Source organism: Glossina fuscipes, unplaced genomic scaffold (genome assembly GCF_014805625.2).
Source record: "Glossina fuscipes isolate IAEA_lab_2018 unplaced genomic scaffold, Yale_Gfus_2 28, whole genome shotgun sequence".
NCBI lineage: Eukaryota > Metazoa > Arthropoda > Insecta > Diptera > Glossinidae > Glossina > Glossina fuscipes.
Window position 1 is genome coordinate 9,031,415 of NW_023998423.1, and position 17,752 is coordinate 9,049,166.

At 35.0% G+C, this 17,752-nt stretch overlaps 3 protein-coding genes across 8 annotated transcripts in view; 2 read left to right on the forward strand and 1 right to left on the reverse strand.

The window, feature by feature from the left end:
* LOC119636680 (putative GPI-anchored protein pfl2) overlaps positions 1 to 10,722 on the forward strand; it is a 112,206-nt gene extending 101,484 nt beyond the window's left edge. For 3 of the 4 annotated variants that reach the window (XM_038032215.1, XM_038032214.1, XM_038032216.1), the window contains exons 5-10: positions 6,724 to 8,320; positions 8,388 to 9,967; positions 10,092 to 10,199; positions 10,274 to 10,336; positions 10,401 to 10,518; positions 10,579 to 10,722. In XM_038032215.1, coding sequence (XP_037888143.1) covers positions 6,724 to 8,320; positions 8,388 to 9,967; positions 10,092 to 10,199; positions 10,274 to 10,336; positions 10,401 to 10,518; positions 10,579 to 10,609 — 3,497 coding nt within the window. In that variant the 3' untranslated portion in view covers positions 10,610 to 10,722. The remainder of the gene's footprint in view (positions 1 to 6,723; positions 8,321 to 8,387; positions 9,968 to 10,091; positions 10,200 to 10,273; positions 10,337 to 10,400; positions 10,519 to 10,578) is intronic. The other variant, XM_038032217.1, reaches the window with a different exon arrangement.
* Positions 10,723 to 10,772: 50 nt separating this feature from the next.
* On the reverse strand, positions 10,773 to 12,961 carry LOC119636681 (tRNA pseudouridine(38/39) synthase). 3 transcript variants are annotated; one of them, XM_038032219.1, is made up of 9 exons: positions 12,654 to 12,961; positions 12,510 to 12,601; positions 12,118 to 12,452; positions 11,897 to 12,050; positions 11,690 to 11,837; positions 11,432 to 11,635; positions 11,225 to 11,373; positions 10,882 to 11,024; positions 10,773 to 10,818 (listed from the first exon to the last, which is right to left on the reverse strand). In XM_038032219.1, the coding sequence occupies exons 1-8, from the start codon at positions 12,950 to 12,952 to the stop codon at positions 10,924 to 10,926; spliced, it is 1,482 nt and encodes a 493-aa protein (XP_037888147.1). In that variant the 5' UTR covers positions 12,953 to 12,961; the 3' UTR covers positions 10,773 to 10,818; positions 10,882 to 10,923. The 3 variants fall into 3 exon arrangements, with proteins under 3 accessions (XP_037888147.1, XP_037888146.1, XP_037888148.1); XM_038032220.1 differs by lacking the exon at positions 10,773 to 10,818 and having other exon boundaries at positions 10,933 to 11,024; positions 11,225 to 11,291; positions 11,350 to 11,373; XM_038032218.1 differs by lacking the exon at positions 10,773 to 10,818 and having other exon boundaries at positions 10,821 to 11,024.
* A 423-nt stretch (positions 12,962 to 13,384) lies between these two features.
* Positions 13,385 to 17,752, forward strand: part of LOC119636539 (pre-mRNA-splicing regulator female-lethal(2)D) — a 5,302-nt gene continuing 934 nt past the window's right edge. Inside the window, exons 1-5 of the mRNA XM_038031934.1 lie at positions 13,385 to 13,560; positions 13,886 to 14,414; positions 16,503 to 16,627; positions 16,701 to 17,034; positions 17,116 to 17,748. Of these exons, the coding sequence (XP_037887862.1) occupies positions 13,934 to 14,414; positions 16,503 to 16,627; positions 16,701 to 17,034; positions 17,116 to 17,748 (1,573 nt within the window). The 5' untranslated portion in view covers positions 13,385 to 13,560; positions 13,886 to 13,933. The remainder of the gene's footprint in view (positions 13,561 to 13,885; positions 14,415 to 16,502; positions 16,628 to 16,700; positions 17,035 to 17,115; positions 17,749 to 17,752) is intronic.

Below are 17,752 nucleotides of genomic sequence, written 5' to 3' on the forward strand. Positions count from 1 at the left end.
TACGACAAAAAAAAAAGAAATTTAAAAATTTTCAATTTATGATGCGAATGAAACGAGCGTGAAAATAACAAACCACAACGGAAACCAAATGTGTAATCGCGAAATGAAAAATCGTTCGAAATTTCGTTTCTCGTCACTATTTTCCTTGAGCCTTGAGTCAAAATAGCCAGTGACTAGTGACTTTGAATCAAAAGCTTAAAGGTATTTAGAATACAACAAATCATATAACTTGAAGATGATTAATTGCAACAATCGTGCTCGAGGTAATTAGTAACCCTGATATGGATAAGTAGACGTTCTTATTTCGTTTCAGTGAATAATTATCCGTAATGGCGTTCGTTATAACTTAATCATCTTTATTTTTAAGTCACTATGAAAGCGAGCAGCTGAGGTTACAATTTGGAACACACACCAGCCACAAAAGGCGTCAAGTTGCCTTGTGTTCTAGAACCAATACACTTACGTAGATTTACGCATATAGCCAATGCGCGCGAAGCTCACATGCACCAATGCGTACTCTAAGCCATAAGCATGAATAAATGAAAAGATGATAGTCGCACAAGATCGGCGGTTAAATACAATACACCACTTCTTTAGTTTTGTCATATACTAAAAATGCCATAAATTATGCTTTGTTTTCATATAAAGCCATACTTTCAAAAACGTGGGCTGACGCCGTTCAAATTTAGCACAATTATTATTCTGACCAAAGGCCTTCCTCTTCATTTATTTTCATCATCAAATACTAAAAAGATGAGCTTCCTACTCTATAAGTTTTTACTTTTAATTGGAACCAGATTTTATCCTAAAATTAGACCTTCTAGCCAGCCTTTTATTTACTTTTAAAAGAGGGGGTCCAAAAATTCCGTCCATACCATCGAAATTTTGCGCATCAGCTTAGTATCAGGAAATAATGCAACTTGGAAAGAGACTTTTCGAAATAAGGCGTCGTATGGGAAGCGGTAATAAAAATTATCCGACTCAACTCATTTTCAACATTGACCTCAATGTACCAAACAGAAGAGGAAATTATATAGGCAGACGCCGAAGAAAGACACGATTCTAGTTCTGCATCAATTCGTATAAAAAAAGTCGCACTATTTTAAGTTCATCTGGGTCTTAAAAAACTTCGTGCGAAAAAGGATGTGGGGTATATACGAACACATCGATCAAATACCTGAAACATAATCTCAAGCGACAAGGGTTATAGTCGTGATCTAGATTGTAAAGGATTGAACGGTTAAAAAATGAATCACACTCGCTAGCCACGCTGAACGCCCCTAAAGAAGCAAGCGTCGATCGATTAACATTTTTTACTATTTTTGAACAAACAACCGTAACACCAAAAACTTCAGATAGCAGAGGACTGAAATGAGTTTTAAAACTCAGGCTCTTGGGAAACAACGAATTTGAGGCTTTTCTTTCAGTCTGCTTCTCATCAGAAACGTTCTTGTAGCAACCAGAATGCTTTGTTGTCTTCTTTATACCACGTGGTGAGCATTCTCAGTTTCTCAATTTTTTTTCCAAAAATATGTAAAAAACTCATCATGGAAAACTCAAGCCATTGAGAAACAAAATTAATGCAGTCACGAAAAGCAACGATTTTTCACTCCTTACATTTTTATTTGTTGCCAGTTTGCACTCGTCTTTATTCGGAAGATCTTTATTCGGTCGCTTGCCTGAATTATTAGGTGTTTGCAAAAATTGCGATCACTATTTCACTTGAAAAAGGTATTTATTGTAGAGAATTGACGCAAATACATTTTAATCAAGATAGCTTCGACCATTTTTTAAAATATTTTTGCTAACATGGTGAGTTATTGGCTTGGCAGCGAGTTACGCAGCAGCTCATTTTCGCACTTCTTCGACTGTGCGGAGACGCGTGCCAGCCAAGCCATGCTCCACTGGTGTTAATTAGGAGGCGGTATGATTGGTGAGTACGCTGGATAACTATTGCAACAAGCGACCAAAAAATGACATTTTCGGACAATTCGTGTCGCCGTAAGAAACCAAAGCCGACAATTGAGAAAGGATGGAACATCATCACCATAAGCTTCTGAATGTGTTTGGTAAGCTTCGGCAACAGATTTCGTCATAAAAACAACAAAAGTAATAAACTTGGAAGAAGAAGAATTATGACCCCTCCACGATTAGCGTCGCCGTACGCTGAATAAGTCATTAATATTAGACGGAAAACTGTCAGTTTATGTAGAACAAAGCCAAAACCGTCGAATTCAAGCGTTAGGTACACTGGTATTTCCCATTGCTTTATCATTTTTACCAGTAGAAGTCGCTGATCAATGTAATGTCTGAAAATCAACGCCAACGCATTAGTTTGTCGTAATTTGAGCAAAATTTTGAGGAAGAAAAAATTTGGATTAGATGGAAGATCTAAAGATTGATGAGAAACTTGGGAGAAAAACAAAAATTGGAGAAAAGGGGAAAAACCATGCCAGAGAAAAAAATACCCTCTTTGTAAAAGAGGATTTTGATGCGTTCATCAAAGGAACAGTTATTAACAACCTCAATACATGAATAGCGATTAACCTCCTTTTTTTTTTTTATTTAAAGTATAAAATATTTGAATCAATTAACACCATTTCCGTTTAAATGATAATGATGAAGATTTCCAACTCGTATTATTCATAAGTGGACACACAAACAATTCCTCAAAACCTCATTAAGCCAAATATATGTATATATACGTGTGTGTGTGTGTGTGTATTTGTGTGTACATAGTTAAATTCGTAGAAAATTTATAAACCATTAAAAATTGATTTAAATCGCAGCAGATATGGCATACATTAGAGCGAAAATATAAAAATTTACCTTTGCATGCGGCAAGTGGAACAGATGGTCAGCAAGTTGGGCGGTGCTCATTCAGTTACGATTATTACAACTCGTTTATTGTTTTTGTGCGTCATAAAAAATGTTTTTATTTATTCTCAACGCGACAGACTCGGTTTCCTCTCCTGCAACCCATTCTGCAGTCTCTCCATTTCCGCTTGCTAACCATGCGACCATTCATTCGAAAATGCGGAGGTGGTATTTTTCAACTCTTTCATTTACTACAAATAAACAAAGCGTTCGTTATCACCCGCGCACATACATACACTTCATATTATGTTACGACTGTAATAATATTCGCTGATTTATTGTTAATGTCGCTTTAAACTATGAATATTTTTCATATCTGTTTTGTGATAAAAACAACAAAAACAATGCGAATCAAAATATTGTCGTAACGTAACAACAATAAAGATTCTTTATGTTTAAAAATAAAAATTTTCCCGGTCTATTAAATGCTTGTAGAGTTTTGATGATTTTTTTTTTAAATCCTAACCTTTAATAATTCTGGTACAGTTTCGGGAGCTACCCAATATGAGCCGTGGCATAGTGTGAGACTAATTTAAGCTTTCTACATCAAAATTTAACATAGACTGCCTTGAAAATGTAATCTTATCCGAAGAATAAATTGAAAAAAATTTCGGGCACAAATCCAACTTTTGCACGAGCAAATCACTTGTGACACCAAGTTTCGTTCATCGCTCTGAGTTTGTACGTGACTTTTCGCAAATGTACGACGCGAGGATTTCAGGAAGTGAAATGTACTGAAAGTACTCGTTTTACCCTTTTCTTCCGAATATAATTGACATGGTTAGACGTCACGAATCTTAATATACAGCATTGGCACAATGTACATGTGTGGTTGCGCACTTTGCGAGTGATATATATAAAACTTCGCTATAAAACATATTTTCGTTTAGTGGAAAGTCTTCTCTTGGCCAAAAAAATTGAGTTAACTAGCGGATACTTTTATGTATGTATGTATGTTTGTAAGATTTTTGACGAGCATCAAGTCTGCACTAAAGAGTAAATCAATTTAGGACAAATTTTTGATGAGCAAATAACTTTAAGAAAATAGAAAGAAGAAATGTTGAAGTTGAGCTCGGGCACGAAAAGCAAGTTTTCCATACAATTTACCGCGAAAACAAAAGACGTTCAATACAGCCTAAATCAAATGTCGCAAATGATTGCTCTGTATATCCGATATAATTGAGCGATCATCTAAAGCATCTACACTCAAATCTGTTTTTGTGCGAGAGTACGCTCCCTATTCATCGGATAAAAAAATACTCTTTAATTGTGTTACAAAAACTATTTTTTATAGTAATCACATTAAAAAAGATCGCATAAAAAAGATCGCACAAAAAAGATCGCACAAAAAAAGACCGCAAAAAAGCAGATTTGGGGGTATTCATATTGATTGGTCAATTTTTCAAAAATCGCACAGCAAATAATTGTATCCAATACCGTTAATACTTGCGTAAGTTCATGCGGATTTATGCATGTATTTCTTGAGTCTCTCTCTACATAAGATCTCTCTTGAAATACAAGCTATATTACAATTTTTGACTGTATAAGGCGAAGTGTTGTAGAGTACTTAAGGATCAAAATCGTAACATTTTAAATAGTTCTACGGGTTCGAAAATAAGCAAAGCTATGTTGTCAAGTTGATCAACTTTTTTGAGCTTAAAGGATCTTAATACCGTTAACCTTAAATGATTTGCGTGCATATTCTTCTTGGTTAGAAATCTTTCGAAGAGTACGAGAAAAGCCATAAAAGAGATAAGAGAAACCTAAGAGCAATCGCACAAATGCAGGGATAAGCCAAACAGCATACTTAGGTCGATTTAGGCTCTTAAGCTACCAATAAGGCATATGTGTCCATTATCGATACTATTCTGTAGGAAAGCAGAACCTACGATCGTCCCTCTTACTGTCTACTACGAATGAATGCGAAATGAACATGAGCGATAAACTTCTAATTGTCAATTTTAATTTAATAAAAATCATCTTAGCGGTGTAGGTTTCGACAAATAACGAATCATAAGAGGAACAAAGGAACTATTATGAACTCGCATCATTTCGAGGTAAAAGTACAAATAAATTGCAAACATGTCTTAAAGATTATTGAATGTGTTTAATGCCAAGCGGCCAAGCAATAAGGGACAAAATTTCTAATATAAAAAAAGCAAATTATGCAACAATTTATGTAATGACTTTTATGTTGACTAAATTTAGGATAAATCTCAGTTAAATTATTGATATTGAGTTAATGTGACTCATGCGATAAAATTATGCAAATTGAGAAGAATCATTGTAGATAAAAACTGAAAGAAAGAAATACTTTCCATAAACATCTGCAATCGTTTACTTTTCCCAACCTTTTCTCAATAAAAGTAATAAACATATTGTGTTTACTATTATCTCGCCTTTAAAGCGAAAATTTTTCCTTTGTCACACGAGCTCTTTCATTTCACCTTTCACAAGTATACCACAAAACCGATATGACCCACTCAGTATATAAGCACTTATTTTACAATTTATTACAATTATTTTCAGCTCAATACTTGCAATAAAAGCCTTCGCCTCAAGAACTCATTGACATTGTTCCAGTGTAAGAGCGAGCTCCACTGTGGGGCTTAAGATAGCGTTCCTCGAGCTCTTATTAAAGCAAACTATAGATTAACAATATACGGCACGTGTTCATGTTGATTATATTTTTGCCAATGGCATTGATCATTGGCGTCGACATCGTCGCTGTTGTCTTCGTAGTCTAACATCGACGAAAACATCATCATCGTCATCTGCCAGCCACAATAATTTCGTTGTCGTCGACATCTTATTGTGGTTGACTAGGCATGAAAGAAACGCAGGCAGAAGAAAAACCAAAAAAAAAAAATAAATAAATAAATAAATAAAATGAGTTCAACTTCAGGAATTGTATTCGCTTTAGGGCGAATCGCGGATACCCATTACCTTAAGTTATAACACCAAAAGGTATAATCTCTGAATGGGAAACAGGCCATGTCTTTAAAACTGAGTGGAATTGCATAGAGTATTAACTAGTGTTACAGTAAAGAGGTTCCGTTGTTTTAAGCAGGTGCTCGATCTTCGGAGAATTTCGACACAAACAGGTTATCTTTCTACATATAACATATACTGTTCGGACTATTCGTTGCTCTGGAAGTTTCACCAGTGAAAAAATATTTACATGAATTCGTGTGAGTCATGAGAAAATATTCCCAAAATCTTACTCTGATCAAGAATAAGGATTAGTTTCGACATCTCCTTTCTCCTAATATTTTTCTATGTCGCGTTACAAGCGCTTTATTCAAATTAATATATTTCGTATTTCTTTCTGCGATAGGCATAAGAAAAATACAATTTTTTCTTTTACGCTTACTCAGGTAACTAATTCAGTATTGATTGGTGTTGATAGTTGGACTTATTGGCAACGCCTAACCATTGCAACAATCTTAGCAGCAACAACGGCATATCTGTATGTACATTTTTTGTATATGTTGTTGTTGTTGTTGCTGTTGTTGTTGTTGTTGTTGTTGTGCGATTTGCTTCCGACTTGTGGTTATAGATATATATGTAGAATGAATTGCGGGCCTCTTTCACCATACGTGAGCGTCAAAATTTATTAGAGCGTTATGATTAGAATGTAAACTTATAGTTTTATACTTACGCAAAAGCGCTTAATTTAAAATATATTTTAGGTTTTAGGCAATTTTGTTACTCTCTTCGAATGCTTCGATGCTAAAGAAAATTAAATTAGAATTTCTTAACCACATCGCCAATAAAAATCACCCGGCAGACTACGATGACAAATGTTTTTAAAATATTTCATTTTATGCTATACTTTCATTATAGTATTCACTTGGGGCAAACGTATGAGCCGGAAATTGGATATTTTAAAGCGTAACGATAACAATAATACTCACAAATCTCAAAGTGATTTAAGGAGCATTTTTCAAACACCAACATTATCCACCACAAATGCCAACAACATATCGGGTAATTGCAAAAAAGATCACACACCCAAAAGCTCTTTGAAGAAATACAAATCGGAATCCGCTGAAACCCTAAAGGCTAAAGATCAATCGATAAAAAATCAAAGTAATGGAGTTTCACAGAAATTCGTTAATACAAGTACGCATGGTTTACCACCGAAACCCCAAAAGGTCTTGAAGAATTTCTTTCATCGCATCGGCTCGACTGGTATGCTGAATCACAAATCGCACAATTTGGTGAAAGCAGCTGAGCCCAATAATCATGCAGTGGCTACAGCAAGTTTGTATCGCAGTAGTTCTACTAGTCAGCTGGCTAGCTGCTCTTATGTGAAATGCGATGATCCTAGTGATGGTTTGAATTTCGAAAGAAAGAGATCCGCAGACAACAGTGTAAAAGAATGTAAAGAAGATATAAAAAATATGACCGTAGATAGCGTCAAATCAAGTAGTTGCGATGATATAGTCAATGTAAGCAATATAGCTAATGCGACGCCCTCGACTAATTGTCATGATTTGGTTACATCTCAAACTGGCTCAGATTCCACGGCCAATAGAAGAGGTGCTTTCCCTTATGCTTTCCTGCGCTCCCGACTATCGGTTTTACCCGAAGAGAACAACGGTTCCGTAGTAAAACAACCATCGTTGCTAAGTCTTCATACTCTCACTAGCGATCTCACTTTGCAAAGAGATCAGTTTTTACAAGCCTCCTCTTCCGCACCATCACCGCAACTGAAACATCGTAAATCAACAATTTTGCCAGCAGTAGGCTCTGATGATCCGATAATGACTGATAACCTATCGATTGTTGGTTCTACGTCAACTAACTGCGGCAAACTGATTTATAGGAATGACTTATTAAACGGCAAACGTTATTCTTCCGATGACAGTGCTATTAGCAACTGCTCTCCGCCATCCAAAACATCATTGGTTATGACGCAAATGTCCAACGCAAGTGTGGGCAGCGGCGTTGACGTTTCACGGAACGATAGCGTCACTTCTAAGGACTGGGAACCGCTTTACCAAAGATTAAGTAGTTGTCTAAGTTCAAACGAATCGGGTTATGATAGTGATGGTGGTAACAACGCTAATACAGCACGCCTGAGTAATGGTCTTAGTGTCTCGAGTGGAGATACAGAATCAATTGCTTCGGGTACTCTGAAAAGAAATTCTCTGATATCGCTAACTTCTTCAGAGGGTATGGGCGGTAGTGGCGGAAACGGCATAAGATCAAACAGTATTTGCAGTACACTAAGCGGTCCTGTTTCTTTGGGTGGCTACAATTACGACTACGAAACGGAAACTATTCGCCGACGTTTCAGGCAAATAAAATTGGAGCGCAGATGCCAAGAGGACTGCATAGGTGTTGTGCTTTCTCCGAAAACGGTGCAAACTGTTAACAATGAACCGCAATTCCGCTATTTGATTGTCGAAATTGAACCTTACGGTATGGCTCAAAAGTAAGTATTTTTGAGGTTATGAATTCTGAATATGTTTTATTCTTGCTTACATACATATATGTTATAGAGATGGCCGCCTGCGTTTGGGAGACGAGATAGTTAATGTTAACGGCAATCACTTGCGGGGCATACAGTCTTTCCAAGAAGTTCAACGACTGCTTAACACGTTTGTGGACAATTGTATGATTCTGGTGATTGCGCACGACGAAGTTACCACCATTACTGATTTTTGCACGAAAATCAAAATTGATGGTTCTCTGAATGCACGACAAGAACAAAATATCGATCTAGAAAGAAGGGAAAATAATGTTCCTTTACCTCCCCAAGGTCGTAACGACTACTTGGCAAGGGCGCGTAAACGTTTAAGTTATGCGAATAGAGCTCAAAGTACCGACAGCTTGAATAGTTTTAATTTGCATAGTTTACAAATGGCATTGGAGGATCTAAATGGCGATGGACAGGAGAACTATGATAGACGTTCCTTGACTAGCACAACTGCTCTAAGTTCTACAGTCGAAAGCTCTGGGGAAGCAATGAGTATGCCGCCTTCTATGCCATTGATGCAACATCGGCGTTGCTCAACGCCACGACACTCGACGGATGCCACTACAATGGAGCGTATATTTCGAAGAGCACGTTCTTCCTCAGGTCAGCGTAATTTGGATTTATCAAACACTAAGCTTAACAATCAAATTACACACTCAGAGATAAGTCAGTTACCAGCTTACACTCCTGTCTATAATAACCATCGATCATGCAGTGTAGCTTTGGCAACGCACACGATAAGCGATGATGAGAAGTGGCAGTTGTTGCAACATAGGCGCGCTTCACAAAGCTCCGAAAAGTTGAACGCATACAGCAGAGCGTCCGCTCTGAATGCAGATGAAGACAAAACCAAAGATACAAGCGATAATTCATTAAATTTGAGCAACCATAAGAATTACTTATCCAATCAACTTAGTCAAACAAATGATAAGGCGATCCAAGGACCCTTCCCAGCCCGTACCCATTATGCACGCAACTCAGTTAATCTCTCGAATTCGCATTATCGTTCGTTGCGTTTTGCTCATTCCCGTCTAAGCTCTTCCAGACTAAGTCTTTTCTTGCAACCTATTAATTCGAGTTCTACTGCTTTACCTAATCACAGTACTAGTCCTAAAATACCTAACTTTAATGTTCATGAGCCTAACAACACTACCAAGACTGCATCAACTACAATCACTTTAAATATTAATAAAAATGATGCCATTTGTAAAAGTGACGATGATGGTGAAGAAAGATCTGTTGAAAAGAATGCAACTCAGACAACAGCTTGTCTGATTGATCTCAATGCAAAATCATCATCACTCACAACACTACGCGAACAGCTACAACCTAACTACACAAGTAAAACTGCTCTAACATTTAATAAGTTAACCATAACACCTGAACATCAGCAAAAAAGTTTATATGTACCTGCCTCGAATGGTGGCAAGAATTATGTTACACTTACACTTAATTCGTCCTGCGCTTCCTCCTCCTCTCCATTGGTGACAGGTATCCCAAACAAGACAATGCTACAACATCACCGACCCTCTTTGCCGGTACCTAAACTTTCTCTAAGAGATGAAGAGATGGCTGAAGTTATTAGAGCTTCAATGAGTGACGGTAAGTAGTGGATGATCAGTCTCCATATCATGCTATCTGCTTATCATACAAAGGTTAAGGAAATTAAGATGAACTCTACCGCTGAAAAACGCAATCTTCTATGTATCTCTTATGCTTTTAATAGGTTCACGACGAGCCTTGCCTAAAACGGTTACTTTCTACAAAGGGCCTGGAATGAAATCTTTAGGTTTTAGCATAGTGGGAGGCCGCGATTCACCCAAAGGTAACATGGGTAAGTGAAATGATAGCAGAACGTTTTATATGAGTCATGAAATTTATATTTAATCTCTGTTAAAAATATCACAGGTATTTTCGTGAAGACAGTCTTCCCCAGTGGACAAGCAGCTGATGATGGCTCTTTGCAAGCAGGTAAACAAAGTTCGAAATATCTAACAAGACTATAATTAAACGATTTTCTGATTTGTTAATAAAGGTGATGAAATAGTTGAAATCAATGAGCAATCAGTGCAAGATATGAGTCATGCGGAAACCATAGCTTTGTTCAAAAATGTTAGAGAAGGATCGATTATGTTAAAAGTTCTCCGAAGGAGGCAAGTGTCTTAAAGAAATAATTTATCGTAAATGAACGTTAAATAATTAAATAATTTCAGACTGCAAAAGGCCAAATCCATGGGTCCTTAAACTGCATAAATTAGATATACTTTATTTAATTATTTTATTTAATTAGGCAAATGAATACGTGTTAATACCGACATAATATTAAGTTTGCTTTAAGATGGAATATATTAAAAAAAGGTTTCATGAAATTTTTTCCTAAATTGTTTTCTTGTTAAAGGCTTGAAATTTTTAATGTACAAATATATAAAAAATGAAATGTTGTATAAAATAATCTGAAATTTTATAAATTTGCGTTAATCTTATAATACATGCAAAGTAAGTATGCTTAAACGAACCGTCTCGTAAAGGGTGCGCTTGTTGTTTTCTTACAGAAAGGTTTACGGCATGCTGAACTCTTGCACCTCTACGCTGTCCTTCTGCTTCGGTACTGTTAGACGCTGCTTTTTAACAAAGTGTTCTATGCGATTGTTCAAGCTTTCTAAAATTTTAAAAAATGCATCAAAAAGTAAATTTTATTATTAGCATATCTTAAATTGTCTATGTGAAAATCTGCCAAGGTCGTCGTCGCGGAAATGCGTGAATATATGTACATATACCGAGAAAAGGAGCATATCATCATTAAGCGTACTGTCAGAGCAAGCAAAACAAAAATTTTAAATCCTAATTACTTTCACTTACCACATCTTTTACGGTTCATTAACTTTTGATAGCTTCTACATTTAACATCCTCCTGCAGAAGCGAAATCTGAAAATTGACATCGATAGCATTAAACTGATTTTCCAGTAGTTGTTCCAAATCATACAAAGTCGATCGTATCATGGTAGCTCTAAAAATTGAAGACGTTTTTGTAATAAAATTTATGGGATTTGAAAATTTTCTCTTACTTTATCTGTGCCCGAGACCATTCGCTTTGTAGATTTTCTATCAGTCTACGTAAATTATTTTCACTATGAAGCCATTTAGTAAGATCGCGTATGTCTTTTATGTCTTGTCGGGATTCATTCATTGCTTTTTGTTCAGACTTATCCCGAAACTCACAATGATAGAGGTTTAAAGGAAACCCCACGGCTGGAGTATATTGAGGCTTACTGCAGCACACTTTTCTTTATTACAATATAAATTTTTTTTTTATTTTGCCTTACCAAGGATTCTTCTCTACGTTCAGCAATTCGTTAATAACAGATGGTTCTTCCTTTTCCTGACCCACTAGTAAAAGAACTGCCATTATACACCTAATTTGATGCCAAAGAAAAGCATTAGCTCTGATTTCCAAATAATGCATAGCATAACCTGCAAAAGAATAAAAGCAAGTACTTATCAAAACCGTAACATCTAAATATAATGTAGACCTTTATTTTTGCTTTCATTTTCATGGGGACATAAGCGAACGTTCGCTGCTTCTATGTGCCGTACATAATTCGTTACACCGTTGTGTACATCCATTTTACATAAATTACGGAAATCAGTATGACGTTGCAATAGTTTGCAAGCGTCTTGCATCGCCTTGTAGTTTTTAAAATGTAATTGAGAACTAGAGATCGTCACAACTATTCTTTTTGTAAATACATACTGAAATATTTAAATTCCCTTTAGGGAAGAAATAACGATACGTCCTCGTTACGCAATCAAAACGGGCACTGAACAAATAATTCCGTATTGGCATCCAGGAAATGCATCGAATATTTTTAGGCAAAACTCGATTCATTATGCCGCAATAATCAAATTCCTTTTCAAGGTAACACTCCTCAAATTGGTGTTCCTCCGGGAATTTACTGCGCAGATCAATGGATATAACTTGACAAAATGCGCTAACTTCTTTATCAGTGCGGCCGCATCGATGATAATTGGCTGAAGATCGCGACTCAATTAAGCAAGTGCGCGTTAACGCCTTAAAGAGATGGAATTCTAAAGAAACGCATCGAACGTAAAAACATAAAAGTTTAGAAAAAATCGGAGATTTACCAATGGTATTGTTAGAATCTTCCTGGCAAGCAAACCCCTGATAATTCCAACCAAAATAGAGAAGCTTTAATAAAACGTGGCGCTTAAAAGTCCTAAAAGAGATTAAAGAAATTTTACAATAATAAGAAGCAAATGCATGTTTACTTGCTAAAATCAAATTTTCTCGATAACGATTTCTCCTGGTTTGGTTCAATGGTCGTCATCGTTTCAGTGCTTTCTATGCCCTCAGTGCCACCATCTTTTGATAGTTCACCGCTTTCAGTTAGTTTTATCATGTCATCATTATCACTTTCATTTAATTTTTTATGCAAAATATTCTTTAACTGTCTGTTATATGACTGCAGCTGTATAACTTTGTCGACTAATTCAGTTTTGGTAAGTTTTTCTAAATCATCACGTGTTAAATCCTTTAAACGTCTACAAATTTGTACTTTTACCGACATTATTATTTTGTAAACAAAACTAATTTATTGTCTACAGCGTTGCAAAATATTTTGAGTCAAGAAGAATTTACCATATTAAATCCATTATTTTAACTGATTTCCGAATTTCGATATGTTCAGTTACATTTTTTCATCATATACACGGTTTTTTCAATCGAACTCTTTCAAATATTTCTTTAAGAGTGACTTCCTTTAATGCGAATAATATTTGAAAATAGTATTTTATCTTTAAAGCGTTAGATTTACTTTAAAATTTTTTAATTTAATTTCTATTCGTAACCTTAATTCTTAATTTAATGTTATTTAAATCTCTATTTTATATATTTACGAAGTAAAATTGTTTGCATTGATGTAATTTTACGTATATACGATCTTTTTTACGAGATTGTCTAGTCTGAAAACAACTCTGTTATTTTACAACTCTGCTGTAAAGTCCACCATATTGAATTACTTTTTCTTCTGACGCGACGTATTTTCTTTGCCAGTGAATATTTTCTTAAATAAATGCGTTTAAAAGTGGAGGTTTTCATCTAAATCTATGAAAAAAGTGTTTTTCAGTAAACATTTTATAAAGTTTCACAAAAATTTGCTAAGAAATTTTGCGAAAAGTAAGTGTAATTATCAATTGAAACAATTGAGTGTCTCGGGCTATAAGAAGTATTGCAAAAAGTCTGACAACGACAAATAGAGAAAAAAAGAAAAAAAGAATTTCTCTGTATATGAAAGAAAAGTAGAAGCAATAACCCGAATACATACATACAAATTATGTAGGTTTGTTTTGCTAACTAAAATAAATAATGATGACAAAAATTAAAGTTTAGCTAGTTTAAAATAGAAAAATGTGTCCTTTTGTAGGCACTTTTATTATTAAACTAAATTATTCAAGAAAAAAAGCAAACATTAACTTTTGTACAAAAATTTACTTTTGCCTAGAACTGTGAAGAAACAAAAGACAAATTAAAATTTTGTCTTTCCATACAAATGAGTGTCGCTGCAATGACTTTGGACGATCATCAGAGACCATTGATGAATAGTTACGAAAAAATGTCTAAACAGTATGAACAAAATTTACAAAACTCGTCATCGTCTATGGCAATGGGAGGGTCGTCGTCAGCCTCCAATAACGCCGGTTTATTATCGGGACCGGCATCGCCAACGCCGTCTGGCTCCGAAGAGCTAAATACAGCACCAACTACTAACAGTACACATCATACGGCGTATCATCATTCACATCATCACCACCATCACCATCATCATGCGCATCATACGCATCATGCACAGCAGCAGCAACAACAACAGCATTGTTCGCCACCACCACCATTATCTTCATCTTTAATCTCAACGACAACTTCGACAACGGTAGCAGCAAATTCAACAGCTCAACACCAACAATCGTCCCCGAATGCAATTGCTGCTGCTGTTGTTATAGCTGCTGCCGAACAACGTCAACGTCAGCTCGAAGGTATATTTTTTCCACAAAAAACATTAAAATCAATAATTCAAATTCCAATTAAAACAGTTTTTATTTTGCAAAACGAAACAAGAAGAAAAAACAGCATTCAGAAGATTTCATGAAAAAAAAAAAATAAATAAAATAAATAGATTGTGTACTTTTGTGTATGTGTGTGTTTTGTGCGCCTAAAAACAAATTATATAAATATTGTCATAGATTTCTTATATAGACTTCCAATTTCTTAAATTTTATGTGATGTGTTGAAGGCAGTTTGGCTTCTCACACACTGGACTCATACGAGTTAATCTTTTGAAAACTATATGTCAGCGAACACTCTTATTGACTTTTGAGAACTTTAGAAAATCTTAAACATTTTACCTCTTCTTTTTTTTATTTTTAATTTTAACAAAGTGCTCTGAGTGACTAGCGAAAAAACCGTTTACAACAAAAATAATTTATTTTCCAAATTTTTAGATATTTAATGCATATTTTTCCTTTATATTTTCATAACAAGTGCAGACGAAAAATTGATAAAATAATAAACCAAAATAAAAAGTAAAGACAATTTTAGTATAATTAGTGATGTGCCTGAAAACCAATAATTGTTAAAAACCGAAAATTATTTCCGTTTTTCTTTTGCCTTATTAAATGAAATAAAAGAAGAAAAAAAAAATATGTATATATATACATATATATATATACGTATATATAAAAGAAACAAAGCATTTAATGATGCTTGCAAAAAGTTAAATAAAAGAGTAATAAACACATTTTCAGAAACGGATTAAAATCGGTGATCAATGTAATAAAACAGTGATAATTGGTCGTCTAATGCCAGCTATAATATATAATTGTATACATCTTATGATGTAAGCAGTATTTTTTGCTACTACTAGCTCCTCTCTGTTCGCGCCTTTTATTCTTGTTTACTTAACAACAATTCGCGTGTGTGTATATTGTTTCATGCTCTTATTTAAAGGAAATAAATAAGTCAAAATATCTCTAAAGAGCAATATTATTCATTTGAAAACTATTGAAAATATATATCATGGTAGAAATTGTGTTGTGAAATACCCTCTAAAAAATATTGTGTCAAAATGCTGGCTGCTACGCAGAAGCATGCTTAATATACATATCGCCAGTTTATATTAAGCAACAGAATGCCGTGATATAGAATAAAAACATTACATCTGCTTAAAACTAACAACGTTTTATTTACATTCTCTTACATTCATATTAAAAACTTCGCGTACTATAAGTATGACGTCTATACTTTATTTCATAGGTATCACTTATTCCGTTGCTTAATGTAAATTGACTTGAAACGAAATATAATATATAAGTGCGCAAATGTCAGAGATGGTATGAATTAAAAAAAAAATCACATGAAAGGAAAAAGTTCAAAAAAGCGTCAATTAAGAGTGTTTACGTAAAAATAATTGAAAAATATTCAAAAGCAAGGAAAAAGTGTATATTTTTCTTTCATTATAAGCAATTAAGATGGGGAGAAGCATTATTTTTAATAATAAAAGTCAAGTGTAATTTATATATCAAATTCCCTCTCACTGAATATTGTTTAGAAAAAGCGGTGTCGCATGTAATTTTATCTACCATTTTCTCTTTTAATGGGAGACAATGTCTCTTAAAAAAAAAAAGGCTGTATTCGTACATATATTTATCTCCTACGCTATCATATTTTGAAAGCAAATTTAATAACGGTATATAAGTGAGTCTGCAAACGCACAAAATGACACTTTTAACCGATAAAAGTAACAATAAGTACAACAATATCTACAACAGCAACAACATCTACAATCAACACACGTATGCAAATGTATGCATAAATATAGTATTGGTATGATTTCGTAATTTTGTTTGAAATTCATTCTCACTCACAATCATTTTGTTATTCTCTGCTTCTAAGTTTGTACGAAAAAAAAAAGTGAAAAGAAAAACATGTTTTTCTTCATCAAGATGGAAACATGTTTATTTATTTTTGATATTTTTTATAGTCCTTTTTATGTTTTGAGCTTACAGAATATGACATATATGTAGTGAGTGATTAAATTACTATTATCGTTGTTTTATTTAATGTAGAAGAAGTTGATAGTCTCAAGTTGGAACAATCGCGCCTTACTCAACAATTTAATGATGCCCAAAGACGAGAAAAAATACTCATGCGTCGTCTGGCCAACAAGGAGCTAGAATTTCAAGATTATGTGGTTAGTTTTTTTGTACGAGACATTTTTTTTTTTTTTTGTATTTTAGCTTTCGAATCTGCTTTATTGCTTGCAGAGCCAAATAGCTGAGTATAAGGCGGCCCAGGCACCTAGCGCCGTAGCTTTGCGCACGGCTTTATTGGATCCGGCCGTTAATTTACTATTTGAGAAACTTAAAAAAGAGCTAAAAGCTACCAAAGCTAAATTAGAAGAAACTCAGAATGAGTTATCAGCCTGGAAATTCACACCCGATTCCAATACGGGCAAACGCTTAATGGCCAAATGCCGTTTATTATATCAGGAGAATGAGGAATTGGGTAAAATGACTTCCAATGGTCGCTTGGCTAAGTTGGAAACTGAATTGGCCATGCAGAAGTCATTCAGTGAGGAGGTGAAAAAATCGCAATCAGGTGGGACCATCAAATTTAAGCAAAGGAAAATTATTATAGAACTCTTACCAAAAACTTATTATTTTTCTGAATGCGCTTTAGAACTTGATGATTTTCTGCAGGAATTGGACGAAGATGTGGAGGGCATGCAAAGTACCATATTGTTTTTACAGCAAGAACTTAAAACGACGCGCGAACGTATAGACGTGTTGGAGAAAGAGAATTATCAATTGAAGAATGGTATTGTACCAACAGATGAAAGTAAAATGGAAATTGACGTTGATAATAGCCATACTAAAATTGAGGAAGAGCAAGCCCCGATTAGTGCCCCAATGCAAGTAGATGACAATTCCAATGTAAATGGCAACAATGCAACTGACATTATTGACACTTATAAAGCAAACCCAAACCTGGAAGCAATTGACGAAAATGCCGCATTGAATATACAAAACATACAAAGTAACAGTAGTGTTTACTATAATGGTACAGAAGATACTTCGGTAGCTACAGATGTAGTTCCTGTTGTTCCTGTTTTGGCAAGTGACTCGCCAACCATAACATCTTTGGTTGACAGTAGCAGTGAGGGTGTAGTGCTTGGCACAAAACTGCGTACGATGGCATCTAGGAAACGTACATTCGACTGCGAGCCGATATTAGATACCAATATCGCTACACCACCAGCACAGGGAGCACCTGCACCTGTTCCTGCACCTGCTCCCGCTCCTGCTCCTGCTCCTGC

Excerpts from the sequence above, each read along its gene's own strand:
- LOC119636681 (XM_038032219.1), bottom strand. The coding sequence starts at position 12,952 with ATGTCGGTAAAAGTACAAATTTGTAGACGTTTAAAGGATTTAACACGT. Across the intron at positions 12,051-12,117 it reads AAGGGAATTTAAATATTTCA|GCGATGCAAGACGCTTGCAA; the intron begins GTATGTATTTAC and ends AAAAACTACAAG. Across the intron at positions 11,838-11,896 it reads AAATGAAAGCAAAAATAAAG|GTTATGCTATGCATTATTTG; the intron begins GTCTACATTATA and ends ATTCTTTTGCAG.